The sequence below is a fragment of the Bombina bombina genome, chromosome 4, assembly GCF_027579735.1.
Source record: "Bombina bombina isolate aBomBom1 chromosome 4, aBomBom1.pri, whole genome shotgun sequence".
In the NCBI taxonomy this organism is placed as follows: Eukaryota; Metazoa; Chordata; class Amphibia; order Anura; family Bombinatoridae; genus Bombina; species Bombina bombina.
Window position 1 is genome coordinate 568,800,260 of NC_069502.1, and position 16,145 is coordinate 568,816,404.

A 16,145-nucleotide genomic window follows, 5' to 3' on the forward strand; every position below is an offset into this window, starting at 1 on the left:
CAATATAAACAGGAATTTTAAAGTGTTCATCTTAGAGAGTCTTCCATTGCTAGAGATGTAATCCACAGTAAATAGTCAAAACCAAAAAGGGTCATATTAATAAAGAGGCATCTTAATAACCCCAGTGGCTGGGGCACTCACCACCACCACCAGGCCAGGTGTTGTATTTCCCAACAATAAGCAATGAAGTCGTGGACTCTCCCTGCCTTTGGAAAGAAAACACAAACATGAATATATACCATTCTAGTAAATAATACCTACCTAGCTCAGCAGGCAAGTTCTTGGCCAGGTGACTGAGCCATCGCACTCTTAGCATCCAATCCGAAGATGTTGCTTTTTCAGTGACTAGTTGGATAGAAGGCTGAATGACATCAGGATCATCCAACCAATGGGACTCTAACTGAACAGCATTGAACTGCAAATTGTCTGTGCGAGAGGACTGAGCAATCAGCTGAAGATCTTGCAGGGTAAGGGGAAATGTCCTAGAATGTAAATGAAAAGGCAAAGAGGAAAAATGATATATATATATATATATGCAATACTTACTAGAATTGGTTATTATTTAGTGGAGCAGAATTAAAAAACATAATTTATACTTACCTGATAAATTTATTTATTTCTGGAAATGGTGAGTCCACAGAATCAATTACTAGTGGGAATATCACTCCTGGCCAGCAGGAGGCGGTAAAGAGCACCACAGCAAAGCTGCTATATACGTCACTTTCGTTACCCATAATCCCCAGTCATTCGGCCGAAGGAAATTGAAAAAAAAGATAAAGGAGTAGGGGTGCCTGAAGTTCTTTTTTTTAAAAAAAAAAACAGTCTTAAATAAAGGGAGGGCCGTGGACTCAGCATATCCGGAAAGAAATGCACACACAATATCTAGGTTGTGCAGCAAATACTCATAAGAAAAATGGTTAGGAAAAAGAAGGAACAATTCCTGACCAAAACAACTTTAAGCAGGAAACCAAACTTAGAACGTAGGACCACATTAGAAGAATGAAAGAAAAAATAAGGAGAATCACACTGCAGCGCCGAGTTTCAAAAACTCTCAGAAAAGAAGAAATAACAAGAAAGAAAACCTTCCAAGATAATATCTTAATATCGAAGGAATGCATAAGCTCAAACAAAGCCTGCTGCAAAACCTTAAAAACAAGGTTACAGATACATGAAACCCACATTTTTTCTTTCATGATTTAGAAAGAGCATACAATTTTAAACAACTTTCTAATTTACTTCTATTATCTAATTTGCTTAATTATCTTGATATACTTTGCTGAAAAGCATATCTAGATAGGCTCAGTAGCTGCTGATTGGTTGCTGCACATAGATGCCTCGTGTGATTGACTCACACATGTGCATTGCTATTTCTTCAACAAAGAATATCTAAGGAATGAAGCAAATGAGATAGTACAAGTAGATTGGAATGTTGTTTAAAATTGTATTCTCTACTTGCATCATGAAAGAACATTTTTGGGTTTAGTGTCCCTATAAGACTCCAGGGAGGAGAAACAGGTTTAAACACAGACCTGATCCTTACCAAGGCATGAAAAAAAAATTGCACGTCTTGCACATCCACCAGACGCTTATGCAAAAAAAAGTAAATTTATGCTTACCTGATAAATTAATTTCTTCTATGGTACGACGAGACCACAGATTCATTCTTTACTTGTGGGATATTATCCTCCTGCTAACAGGTAGTGGCAAAGAGAACCAAAGCAGGTGCAGAGGTGACTGAAGTTTAAAATAAAAAAAAAAATATAATCTGTCTTAAAATGACAGGGCGGGCCGTGGACTCGTACCATAGAAGAAATTAATTGATCAGGTAAGCATTAATTTACTTTTCTTCTATAAGGTACGACAAGTCCAAAAAAACATCCTTTACTTGTGGGATACAATACCAAAGCTAAAGGACACGGATGAATGGGAGGGACAAGACAGATTGTTAAACAGAAGGCACCACTGCTTGAACGTTTCTCCCAAAAATAGCCTCCGAAGAAGCAAAAGTATCAAATTTGTAAAATTTGGAAAAGGTATGAAGCGAAGACCAAGTCGCAGCCTTACAAATCTGTTCAACAGAAGCATCATTTTTAAAAGCCCATGTGGAAGCCACCGCTCTAGTAGAGTGAGCTGTAATCCTTTCAGGAGGCTGCTGACCAGCTTTCTCATATGCCAAACAGATGATGCTTTTCAGCCAAAAAGAAAGAGGTAGCCGTAGCTTTTTGACCTCTACGTTTTCCAGAATAGACAACAAACAAAGAAGATGTTTGACGGAAATCTTTGGTTGCTTGCAAGTAAAACTTCAAAGCACGAACCACGTCCAAGTTGTGCAACAGACGCTCCTTCTTAGAGGAAGGATTAGGGCACGGAGAAGGAATAACAATTTCCTGATTGATATTTCTATTAGTAACAAACTTAGGAAGGAATCCAGGTTTGGTACGCAAATCCACCTTATCAGCATGGAAAACCAGATAAGGCGAGTCGCATTGCAATGCAGATAGTTCAGAAACTCTTCTAGTCGAAGAGATAGCAACTAAAAACAGAACAAGATAGAAGCTTAATATCTATGGAATGCATAGGTTCAAACGGAACCCCTTGAAGAACTTTAAGAACTAAATTCAAACTCCATGGCGGAGCAACAGGTTTAAACACCGGCTTGATTCTAACTAAAGCCTGACAGAACGACTGAACGTCTGGAACATCTGCCAGACGCTTGTGTAGTAGAATTGATAAAGCAGATATCTGTCCCTTTAAGGAACTCGCTGATAGCCCCTTCTCCAATCCTTCTTGGAGAAAGGACAAAATCCTAGGAATCCTGATCTTACTCCATGAGTAGCCTTTGGATTCGTACCAATAAAGATATTTACGCCATATCTTATGATAAATTTTCTTAGTGACAGGCTTTCGAGCCTGAATCAAGGTATCTATGACCGACTCAGAGAACCCCTGCTTGGATAAAATCAAGCGTTCAATCTCCAAGCAGTCAGCCGCAGAGAAACTAGATTTGGATGCTGGAACGGACCTTGAATAAGAAGGTCCTGTCTCAGTGGCAGAGTCCATGGTGGAAGAGATGACATGTCCACCAGGTCTGCATACCAAATCCTGCGTGGCAACGCAGGTGCTATCAAAATCACAGAGGCTCTCTCCTGTTCGATTCTGGCAATGGTGGAAACACATAACGACCAGGGTACTGCTAGAGCATCTATCAGTACTGCCTGAGGATCCCTTGACCTGGACCCGTAACAAGGAAGTTTGGCGTTCTGTCGAGACGCCATCAGATCCAATTCTGGTGTGCCCCATTGCTGAATAAATTGTGCAAACACCTCCGGATGGAGTTCCCACTCCCCAGGATGAAAAGTCTGACGACTTAGAAAATCCGCTTCCCAGTTCTCCACTCCTGGGATATAGATTGCTGATAGATGGCAAGAGTGAGTCTCTGCCCATCTAATTATTTTGGTAACCTCTATGATCGCTAGATAACTCTTTGTTCCCCCCTGATGATTGATATATGCTACAGTTGTGATATTGTCCGACTGGAATCTTATGAATCTGGCCGAAGCCAGCTGAGGCCACGTCTGAAGCGCATTGAAAATCACTCTCAGTTCTAGAATATTTATCGGGAGGAGAGCCTCCTCCAGAGTCCACAAACCCTGTGCTTCAGGGAATTCCAGACTGCACCCCAGCCCAATAGGCTGGCGTTCATTGTCACTATGACCCATGCTGGCCTGCGGAAACACATTCCCTGGGACAGATGATCCTGTGACAACCACCAAAGAAGAGAGTCTCTGGTCTCTTGATCCAGATTTATCTGAGGCGATAAATCTGCATAATCCCCATTCCACTGATTGAGCATGCATAGTTGCAGTGGTCTAAGATGCAAGCTAGCAAACGGAACTATGTCCATTGCCGCTACCATTAGACCGATTACCTCCATACACTGAGCCACCGACGGCCAAGGAATGGAATGAAGAGCTCGGCAGGTGGTTAAAATCTTTGATTTCCTGACCTCCGTCAGAAAAATTTTCATGTACACAGAATCTATCAGAGTTCCCAGGAATGGAACTCTTGTAAGAGGGATAAGTGAACTCTTTTTTACGTTCACCTTCCACCCGTGAGATTTTAGAAAAGCCAACACGATGTCCGTGTGAGGTTTGGCTAGTTGGTAAATCGACGCCTGAATTAAGATATCGTCCAGATAAGGCGCCACTGCTATGCCCCGCGGCCTTAGAACCGCCAGAAGGGACCCTAGCACCTTTGTGAAAATTCTGGGGAGCTGTGGCTTGTCCAGAAAGGCGAACCTGAGGAACTGGTGATGATCTTTGCGGATAGGGATGTGTAGATACGCATCCTTTAAGTCCACGGTGGTCATATATTGACCCTCCTGGATCATTGGTAAAATAGTCCGAATGGTCTCCATCTTGAAGGATGGGACTCTGAGGAATTTGTTTAGGATCTTGAGATCTAAAATTGGTCTGAAGGTTCCCTCTTTTTTGGGAACCACAAATAGATTGGAGTAGAACCCCTGCCCCTGTTCTGTTTTCGGAACTGGGCAGATCACTCCCATGGCATATAGGTCTTCTACAAAGCGTAAGAACGCCTCTATTTTTGTCTGGTTTACAGACAATTGAGAAAGATGGAATCTCCCCCTTGGAGGAGAATCTTTGAAATCTAGAAGATACCCCTGGGTTACGATTTCTAAAGCCCAGGAGTCCTGAACGTCACTTGCCCAAGCCTGAGCAAAGAGAGAAAGTCTGCCCCCTACTAGATCCGGTCCCGGATCGAGGGCTACCCCTTCATGCTGTCTTGGTGGCAGAAGCGGGCTTCTTGGCCTGTCTACCTTTGTTCCAAGTCTGGTTAGGTCTCCAGACTGACATGGATTGGGCAATAAAAGAATTAGCTAGCTTGAGAGCCTTAATTCTATCCAAAATATAACCTAATGGGGTCTCAACCTTAAGAGACTCCTCTAGAGCCTTGAACCAAAAAGCTGCTGCAATAGTAACTGGAACAATGCACGCTATATTAGCAACCCCCTGCACAGCTGTGGCGCCTACCTGCCCTCAGGGGTCTGAGAAAACTCACTATAACTTTGTTAGGCTATGTCTTCAGTTTGGGCCCACCGGAGCTGAAGTTTGCTGCCTTCATATGAAAATAAACTGTGCATCTGAGGCTCGAAAATTAGGCCCCGCCCATCCCATGCGTCTCTACCTAACAAAACCGCTGTAAAGCGGTATAGGAAATAGCCATGTGGGTTTTTTGTATCCCCAAATAAACATATAAGCCATGTGAAACCCTCCAGTACCATTGAACATAAAAAACGTTTCATCATAAAAACGTTATATTTCCAGTGTCATCCATGCTGCCATTACTTTGCTGCATTTTAGCCCATACACAATAATATACAGGTCCCAGTAATACCCCTTCATATATGTAGGATTACTGCTTACCCCTTCCCTCATGAGAACTATGTCAGCCTGTTCTGAAATACCACAGTCTCTCCAGAAATAAATGACTGAACATACCTCAATGCTTGTAGCATGAAAAATGTTCCCCACATTGAAGCTTCTCAAGTACTCCTCAGCCATTCTGTGGGAACTCCTCTAGATCTTAGTGACAACTGCTAAGATCATCAACCTCCAGGCAGAAAACTTCTTCCATCTGCTGCCTGAGGAAAAATAGCACTCACTGGTACCATTTAAAATAAAGTCTTGCTTGAAGAAAATAAAAACTATTTTATCACCTTTTTCACTTTACCTCTTCCTATTACTAGTATAAGGCAAAGAGAATGACTGGGGGTGGAGAGAAGGGAAGAGTTATATATACAGCTCTCCTGTGGTGCTCTTTGCCACTTCCTGTTAGCAGGAGGATAATATCCCACAAGGATGAATCCGTGGACTTGTATCTAGTAGAAGAAATCATCATAGATGGGGAATCTAATATAGTTCCCATGAAGGGTAACTCTTTGAGATTTACATTCCTCGCAAGAAGGATAACACCATGTCCGTGCGAGATCTTGCTTGATAAAATGATAGCGCCTGGACTAGGATGTTGTAAAATAAGGTGCCATTGTAATGCCCCGGAATTGAAGCACCGCCAACAGCGATCCCAGAACCTTTGTGAAAATTCTGGGAGTTGAGGCAAGACTGAAGGAAAAGCAACAAACTGGTAGTGATTGGCCAGAAAGGCAAACCTTAGGATGATCCCTGTGAATGGGAACATACAGGTACGCGCCCTTTAAATCCACTGTTGACATTAATTGACCCTCTCGGATAAAGGGAGAATGGAGCAAATAGTTTCCATCTAGAAGATGATCAATTTGTCTTCTAAATTGGAATGAAGGTTCCCTCTCTTTTTGGGAACCACAAACAAAAGGAGTAAAATCCCAGACCCTGAACCTGTATCAGAACAGGAACTATCACTCCCCTGTCGGAGAGGTCTCTTACACAGAGCAAGAACACCTCTCACTTTGTCTGGTCTACAGATAGTCTCAAGAACTGAACTACCCTCCAGCTCATAGGAAGAAAAGAAAAAAATTCCCTTGAATTTCTGAAAGTTCTGAAAAACATAATTTATGCTTACCTGATAAATTCCTTTCTTCTGTTGTGTGATCAGTCCACGGGTCATCATTACTTCTGGGATATAACTCCTCCCCAACAGGAAATGCAAGAGGATTCACCCAGCAGAGCTGCATATAGCTCCTCCCCTCTACGTCAGTCCCAGTCATTCGACCAAGAATCAACGAGAAAGGAGTAACCAAGGGTGAAGTGGTGACTGGAGTATAATTTAAAAGATATTTACCTGCCTTAAAACAGGGCGGGCCGTGGACTGATCACACAACAGAAGAAAGGAATTTATCAGGTAAGCATAAATTATGTTTTCTTCTGTTATGTGTGATCAGTCCACGGGTCATCATTACTTCTGGGATACCAATACCAAAGCAAAAGTACACGGATGACGGGAGGGATAGGCAGGCTCATTATACAGAAGGAACCACTGCCTGAAGAACCTTTCTCCCAAAAATAGCCTCCGAAGAAGCAAAAGTGTCAAATTTGTAAAATTTGGAAAAAGTATGAAGCGAAGACCAAGTTGCAGCCTTGCAAATCTGTTCAACAGAGGCCTCATTCTTAAAGGCCCAAGTGGAAGCCACAGCTCTAGTGGAGTGAGCTGTAATTCTTTCAGGAGGCTGCTGTCCAGCAGTCTCATAGGCTAAACGTATTATGCTACGAAGCCAAAAAGAGAGAGAGGTAGCAGAAGCTTTTTGACCTCTCCTCTGTCCAGAATAAACGACAAACAGGGAAGAAGTTTGTCGAAAATCTTTAGTTGCCTGCAAGTAGAACTTGAGGGCACGAACTACATCCAGATTGTGTAGAAGACGTTCCTTCTTTGAAGAAGGATTTGGACACAAGGATGGAACAACAATCTCTTGATTGATATTCCTGTTAGTGACTACCTTAGGTAAGAACCCAGGTTTAGTACGCAGAACTACCTTGTCTGAGTGAAAAATCAGATAAGGAGAATCACAATGTAAAGCTGATAACTCAGAGACTCTTCGAGCCGAGGAAATAGCCATTAAAAACAGAACTTTCCAAGATAACAATTTTATATCAATGGAATGAAGGGGTTCAAACGGAACACCTTGTAAAACGTTAAGAACTAAGTTTAAACTCCATGGCGGAGCAACAGCTTTAAACACAGGCTTGATCCTAGCTAAAGCCTGACAAAAGGCCTGGACGTCTGGATTTTCTGACAGACGCCTGTGTAACAAGATGGACAGAGCTGAAATCTGTCCCTTTAATGAACTAGCTGATAAACCCTTTTCTAAACCTTCTTGTAGAAAGGACAATATCCTAGGGATCCTAACCTTACTCCAGGAGTAACGTTTGGATTCGCACCAGTATAGGTATTTACGCCATATTTTATGGTAAATCTTTCTGGTAACAGGCTTCCTAGCCTGTATCAGGGTATCAATAACCGACTCAGAAAAACCACGTTTTGATAAAATCAAGCGTTCAATTTCCAAGCAGTCAGCTTCAGAGAAGTTAGATTTTGATGTTTGAATGGACCCTGTATCAGAAGGTCCTGTCTTAGAGGTAGAGACCAAGGCGGACAGGATGACATGTCCACTAGATCTGCATACCAAGTCCTGCGTGGCCATGCAGGCGCTATTAGAATCACTGATGCTCTCTCCTGTTTGATTTTGGCAATCAATCGAGGAAGCAGCGGGAAGGGTGGAAACACATAAGCCATCCCGAAGTTCCAAGGTGCTGTCAAAGCATCTATCAGAACCGCTCCCGGATCCCTGGATCTGGACCCGTAGAGAGGAAGTTTGGCGTTCTGGCGAGACGCCATGAGATCTATCTCTGGTTTGCCCCAACGTCGAAGTATTTGGGCAAAGACCTCCGGATGAAGTTCCCACTCCCCCGGATGAAAAGTCTGGCGACTCAAAAAATCCGCCTCCCAGTTCTCCACTCCCGGGATGTGGATTGCTGACAGGTGGCAAGAGTGAGACTCTGCCCAGCGAATTATCTTTGATACTTCCATCATTGCTAGGGAGCTTCTTGTCCCTCCCTGATGGTTGATGTAAGCTACAGTCGTGATGTTGTCCGACTGAAACCTGATGAACCCCCGAGTTGTTAATTGGGGCCAAGCCAGAAGGGCATTGAGAACTGCTCTCAATTCCAGAATGTTTATTGGAAGGAGACTCTCCTCCTGATTCCATAGTCCCTGAGCCTTCAGAGAATTCCAGACAGCGCCCCAACCTAGTAGGCTGGCGTCTGTTGTTACAATTGTCCAGTCTGGCCTGCTGAATGGCATCCCCCTGGACAGGTGTGGCCGATAAAACCACCATAGAAGAGAATTTCTGGTCTCTTGATTCAGATTCAGAGTAGGGGGCAAATCTGAGTAATCCCCATTCCACTGACTTAGCATGCACAATTGCAGCGGTCTGAGGTGTAGGCGTGCAAAAGGTACTATGTCCATTGCCGCTACCATTAAGCCGATCACCTCCATGCATTGAGCTACTGACGGGTGTTGAATGGAATGAAGGACACGGCATGCATTTAGAAGCTTTGTTAACCTGTCTTCTGTCAGGTAAATCTTCATTTCTACAGAATCTATAAGAGTCCCCAAGAATGGAACTCTTGTGAGAGGAAAAAGAGAACTCTTCTTTTCGTTCACTTTCCATCCATGCGACCTTAGAAATGCCAGAACTAACTCTGTATGAGACTTGGCAGTTTGAAAGCTTGAAGCTTGTATTAGAATGTCGTCTAGATACGGAGCTACCGAAATCCCTCGCGGTCTTAGTACCGCCAGAAGGGCACCCAGAACCTTTGTGAAGATTCTTGGAGCCGTAGCCAATCCGAATGGAAGAGCTACAAACTGGTAGTGCCTGTCTAAGAAGGCAAACCTTAGGTACCGGTGATGATCTTTGTGAATCGGTATGTGAAGGTAAGCATCTTTTAAATCCACTGTGGTCATGTACTGACCCTTTTGGATCATGGGTAAGATTGTCCGAATAGTTTCCATTTTGAACGATGGAACTCTTAGGAATTTGTTTAGAATCTTTAAATCTAAGATTGGCCTGAAAGTTCCCTCTTTTTTGGGAACCACAAACAGGTTTGAGTAGAACCCTTGTCCTTGTTCCGACCGCGGAACCGGATGGATCACTCCCATTAATAACAGATCTTGTACACAGCGTAGAAACGCTTCTTTCTTTATCTGGTTTGTTGACAACCTTGACAGATGAAATCTCCCTCTTGGGGGAGATAATTTGAAGTCTAGAAGGTATCCCTGAGATATGATCTCTAGCGCCCAGGGATCCTGAACATCTCTTGCCCAGGCCTGGGCGAAGAGAGAAAGTCTGCCCCCCACTAGATCCGGTCCCGGATCGAGGGCTCTCGGTTCATGCTGTCTTTGGGGCAGCAGCAGGTTTCCTGGCCTGCTTGCCCTTGTTCCAGGACTGGTTAGGTTTCCAGCCTTGCCTGTAACGAGCAACAGCTCCCTCCTGTTTTGGTGCAGTGGAGGTTGATGCTGCTCCTGTTTTGAAATTCCGAAAGGGACGAAAATTAGACTGTCTAGCCTTAGCTTTGGCTTTGTCTTGAGGTAGGGCGTGGCCCTTACCTCCTGTAATGTCAGCGATAATTTCTTTCAAACCGGGCCCAAATAAAGACTGCCCCTTGAAAGGTATATTAAGTAATTTGGACTTAGAAGTAACATCAGCTGACCAGGATTTTAGCCACAGCGCCCTACGTGCCTGGATGGCGAATCCTGAGTTCTTAGCCGTAAGTTTGGTTAAATGTACTACGGCCTCCGAAATGAATGAATTAGCTAGTTTAAGGACTCTAAGCCTGTCCGTAATGTCGTCTAGCGTAGATGAACTAAGGTTCTCTTCCAGAGACTCAATCCAAAATGCTGCCGCAGCCGTAATCGGCGCGATACATGCAAGGGGTTGCAATATAAAACCTTGTTGAACAAACATTTTCTTAAGGTAACCCTCTAATTTTTTATCCATTGGATCTGAAAAAGCACAGCTATCCTCCACCGGGATAGTGGTACGCTTAGCTAAAGTAGAAACTGCTCCCTCCACCTTAGGGACCGTTTGCCATAAGTCCCGAGTGGTGGCGTCTATTGGAAACATCTTTCTAAATATTGGAGGGGGTGAGAACGGCACACCGGGTCTATCCCACTCCTTAGTAACAATTTCAGTTAGTCTCTTAGGTATAGGAAAAACGTCAGTACTCGCCGGTACCGCAAAGTATTTATCCAACCTACACAATTTCTCTGGTATTGCAACGGTGTTACAATCATTGAGAGCTGCTAAAACCTCCCCTAGTAATACACGGAGGTTCTCCAATTTAAATTTAAAATTTGAAATATCTGAATCCAATCTGTTTGGATCAGAACCGTCACCCACAGAATGAAGCTCTCCGTCCTCATGTTCTGCAAGCTGTGACGCAGTATCAGACATGACCCTAGTATTGTCAGCGCACTCTGTTCTCACCCCAGAGTGATCACGCTTGCCTCTTAGTTCTGGTAATTTAGACAAAACTTCAGTCATAACAGTAGCCATATCTTGTAATGTTATCTGTAATGGTCGCCCAGATGTACTAGGCGCCATAATATCACGCACCTCCCGGGCGGGAGATGCAGGTACTGCCGCGTGAGGCGAGTTAGTCGGCATAACTCTCCCCTCGCTGTTTGGTGAAATTTGTTCAAATTGTACAGATTGACTTTTATTTAAAGTAGCATCAATACAGTTAGTACATAAATTTCTATTGGGCTCCACCTTGGCATTGGAACAAATGACACAGATATCTTCCTCTGAGTCAGACATGTTTAACACACTAGCAATAAACTTGCAACTTGGTTATAATCTTTTTTAGCAAAAACGTACTGTGCCTCAAAGAGGTACTAAACGATTAAATGACAGTTGAAATAATGAACTGAAAAACAGTTATAGCATCAAACTTTAAAACAACACAACTTTTAGTAAAGGTTTGTTCCCATTAGTAAAATAATTAAATTTGACATAAAAAATTACAGAGCAACGTTTTTATTCACAGTCAATATAAAATTCTCACAGCTCTGCTGAGAGAATCTACCTCCCTCCAAAGAAGTTTGAAGACAACTGAGATCTGTCAGAGATGAACCGGATCATGCAGGAAATATAAGAGTAGCTGACTGGAAATTTTTGATGCGTAGCAAAGAGCGCCAAAAACGGCCCCTCCCTCTCACACACAGCAGTGAAGAGAAACGAAACTGTCACAATTAAAAACAAACAACTGCCAAGTGGAAAATAATGCCCAAATATTTATTCACTCAGTACCTCAGAAATGTAAACGATTCTACATTCCAGCAAAAACGTTTAACATGATAAATACTTATTAAAAGGATTAGTGACTTTTAACAGAGTAGTTCCGGTGAAATACCATCCCCAGAATACTGAAATGTATACATACATGTCATTATAACGGTATGGCAGGATTTTCTCATCAATTCCATTCAGAAAATAAAAACTGCTACATACCTCAATGCAGATTCATCTGCCCGCTGTCCCCTGATCTGAAGCTTTTACCTCCCTCAGATGGCCGAGAACAGCAATATGATCTTAACTACTCCGGTTAAAATCATAGTAAAAAACTCTGGTAGATTCTTCCTCAAACTCTGCCAGAGAAGTAATAACACGCTCCGGTGCTATTGTAAAATAACAAACTTTTGATTGAAGTCATAAAAACTAAGTATAATCACCATAGTCCTCTCACACATCCTATCTAGTCGTTGGGTGCAAGAGAATGACTGGGACTGACGTAGAGGGGAGGAGCTATATGCAGCTCTGCTGGGTGAATCCTCTTGCATTTCCTGTTGGGGAGGAGTTATATCCCAGAAGTAATGATGACCCGTGGACTGATCACACATAACAGAAGAAATAAATCTTAGGTAGAGGTAGGGATGACCCTCACCTCCAGACACCGAGGCCCAAAAAAGAAGGAATCGCCAAAGACTAGTCTTAGATGACGCATTCCTCAAATCGAGATCTTAACCATTAAGATTTTTGAGCCGACATGGTAAGCCTGAAAGCTTAGACTTCCCACTTAAAACTTGACGGGAAGTAACTAATAGAAAGAAATACTTATTCTGGAATTCCTCAAAAGGAATATCTGGTACGAATAGAATTAGATAACGTATGAACCAGTATGCTGCCTCATAAGGTAGTCATATCAATCTAGGTTGTCATCCTGAGCAACCCCCCCTATATTTGTGGGCTCCTTAAAGGAACAACTATCCTCTATAGGAACAGGTTTCCTGGCTAGCGTGGAAAGTAATCCACCCTATGTACCGTCTGCGGAGACTCCTTTGAGGAGTCCGCTAAGGCAAGCCCCTCTTTCAACATAGGAAATGGAGAAAAAGGAGATACCCGTTCACTCTTTAAGTAATGATCTGAGAAAACTCGATCTGACATAAGAACAACAACGACCACAATGTTGTTCCAGAGTAGCTAAAACCTCCATAAGTAATAGACTGAGGTGGTCTAGCTTAAACTAGAAAGATACCATTGCAGTATCAGCAGGAGAAATTCTACCGTCAGAATCTGAGGATTTATTCTTAGGCGCTACCGAAGTATCCTCAGGCTTCTGGAAGAGGACCTCTGAGATAGCAACAACTATGACATAAAACCATGCTCACTGAATGTCTAGTTTTCCTCTTGCGCTCTCCATGCAGCATGGGAAAAGCCGACAACGCATCCTGGACCACCTAGTTCGAGAAGGAAGCGATGTCTTGCAAGGTAATTCCAGGAGAAGTCGTGGAGGAAGCGCAGGACACTGGTTGAATGGACGCACATTTTTTTTTTTGTTAGGACACTTGAGGAGAAGGCTGAAGAATATATTGAACATTGTCAGAATGCATCTTGAACAGCATCTGAGACAATTTTGGCTCTGAAAAAGAGGTTTATCTCTGAACTGTAAAACCCAGAACAGAAAGTCTTGTTTGGCAAAGCATAAAGTAAATGTAACATCCTTATTCACATTTTTGATCACATAAAATCTTAATATCCTAGAGATACCGTGTCTTTAAAAATTAAAAGTAACTTTATTAACATATAAAGAGATCTTTTGGACAAGTGATCACAAATTTGTAACTAAAATTTTAATGTTACTGTGACTTTAAATGGTAAAATAAAATACTTTATTTTAGGGGAAAATAATGCTTTAGCCCATAAGTGAAAAACCCCAGACCTCAGCTCATCTTTGCTGAGGCGTGCGACAACCCAGGGTAAGAAAGTACAAACAGTAGGCACTCTTAATACGAAAAGTGAAGCCTCTCTGCAGCGTGACAAAATTCAGCAGAGGAGACCCACCATCACTGGCCGTTACATTGGGCTTAGAGCTATATGAAACAAACACGCAATGTTGCATAGACTGTCTCCGCCCATCATGGGTGTAACAAGTAAATCAACGGATTGTGTGAGAAAAAAGCGCACAATGTCATGTAGTCTATCTCCGCCCATCGTGGGCGTAACAAAAATCTCTCAGGTTGCTAAAACTCTGTCTAAGAAATAGAGCCGTCGGGAGAAGTAACAGCATGGTGGTTTGAATTCAGACCTCCCGGTGGCTAGTTAATGCACAAGGAGCCGTAGGAGAATAAACTTACAAGGCTAGGTGCGCAATAGAAATAAACCTCCCGGTAGGCTAGCAATACAGAAAAGCCGTAGGGAGCAGGGCATTGTCAGTCAAGACTAGCTGCGCAATAAAACTAAACCTCCCGGTCGGCTAGCAGTACAGAAAACCCGTAGGGAGCAGGGCATTGTCAGTCAAGACTAGCTGCGCAGTAAAACTAAACCTCCCGGTCGGCTCTTGAAATCAAATAAAGCCGTTGGGAGTTGTTAACCTGACACAACACACATAAGAGCCCCTTCTCCACGTCCCCAGTGCCTGCATAACTGCCCTATGAATTATCCTCTCCTAGGGATAATGACATCTTGTGTCCACCTTTTTGTAAATATTAAAGTGCCAAATGTTTTCTGTGTACATACCAGAGAAATAAAAGTTAGAACTTACCTTAAAAATCTGCCTGGCAGTAAGGCAGCCCACCCGGCTTGTGAGGTCCTCCCCCTCACATTGGTCTGTGGAAGTAAAAAGTACTGAGAATTTCTCGCTCAGATTTTCATAAGTAGGGCAGCATCAGTATATGGGAGGCGCAGTGAGAATTATGTCCCACAAGTTCCCATTGCTCTAAAGCTACCAAAGCTCTACTGAAGATACTGATATGGACTACGGCTACACCCTAAAACAAAGCAGCACAATCTTGCACTACTTTAAAAATAAACTCTTGATTGAAGAATCTAATCTAACACCTCACTTTACCTCTTCCTATCACTAACGTAGGCAAAGAGAATGACTGGGGTGGGAGGAGCTATTTAACAGCTCTTCTGTGGTGCTCTTTGCCTCCTCCTGCTGACCAGGAGGTGAATATCCCATTAGTAATTAAGATGATCCATGGACTCATATCTTAAAAAAGAAAATGTATGCTTACTTGATAAATGTATTTCTTTTTTGACACGATGAGTCCACGGATCATCTTAATTACTAATTGGATATTTACCTCCTGGTCAGCAGGAGGCGGCAAAGAGCACCACAGCAGAGCTGTTAAATAGCTCCACCCTTCCCTCCCACTCCAGTCATTCAACCGAAGTTAGGAAGAGAAAGGAAAAGCCAAGGAGCAGAGGTGTCTGAAGTATACAACAACCCATAACCTGTATATCAAAAACAGGGCGGGCCGTGGACTTGTGTCAAAAAAGAAATACATTTATCAGGTAAGCATAAATTTTCTTTTCTTTTTTAAGACACGATGAGTCCACGGATCATCTTAATTACTAATGGGATTCAATACCCAAGCTAGAGTACACAGATGATACGGGAGGGACAAGACAGGGAACTTAAACGGAAGGCACCACTGCTTTAAGAGCCTTTCTCCCAAAAACAGCCTCAGACGAGGCAAAAGTATCAAATTTGCAAAACTTTGAAAAAGTGTGAAGAGAAGACCAAGTTGTAGCCTTGCAAATCTGTTCCACAGAAGCTTCATATTTGAATGCCCACGAGGAAGCAACAGCTCTCGTGGAAAAGAGCCGTAACTCTCTCAGGAAGCTGCTGTCCAGCAGTCTCATATGCAAAACGTATGATACTCTTCAGCCAAAAGAAAGAGAAGTAGCCGTAGCTTTCAGTCCCTTGCGTTACCCTGAGAAAAACGCAATAAAACAAAAAAGACTGATGAAAGTCCTTAGTCACCCGCAGGCAAAACTTTAAAGCACGGACAACGTCCAAATTGTGCAAAAGTCATTCCTTCCTAGAAGAAGGATCAGGACACAAAGAAGGCATAACAATCTCCTGATTAATGTTCCTATCAGAAACAACCTTAGGCAAATCCTAATTTGCGGAAAACAACCTTATCTGCATGGAAAATAAGATAAGGAAACTCATATCTAAGGAATGCATAGGATCAAACGGAGCCCCTTGAAGAAAATTAAGACTCCATGGAGGAGTAACTGGTATGAACACAGGCCTGAGCCTGACCAAAGTCTGACAAAAGGATTGAACATCTGGGACCTCCACCAGACGTTTGAGTAACAAAATAGATAAGGCCCGAGATTTGAC

At 42.8% G+C, this 16,145-nt stretch overlaps 1 protein-coding gene across 1 annotated transcript in view; it reads right to left on the minus strand.

Annotated features, from left to right (window-relative positions):
* The window catches only part of MDN1 (midasin AAA ATPase 1), a 1,255,339-nt gene that overhangs the window by 576,641 nt on the left and 662,553 nt on the right, over positions 1-16,145 (minus strand). The window contains 1 exon segment of the mRNA XM_053710546.1: positions 262-482. Coding sequence (XP_053566521.1) covers positions 262-482 — 221 coding nt within the window.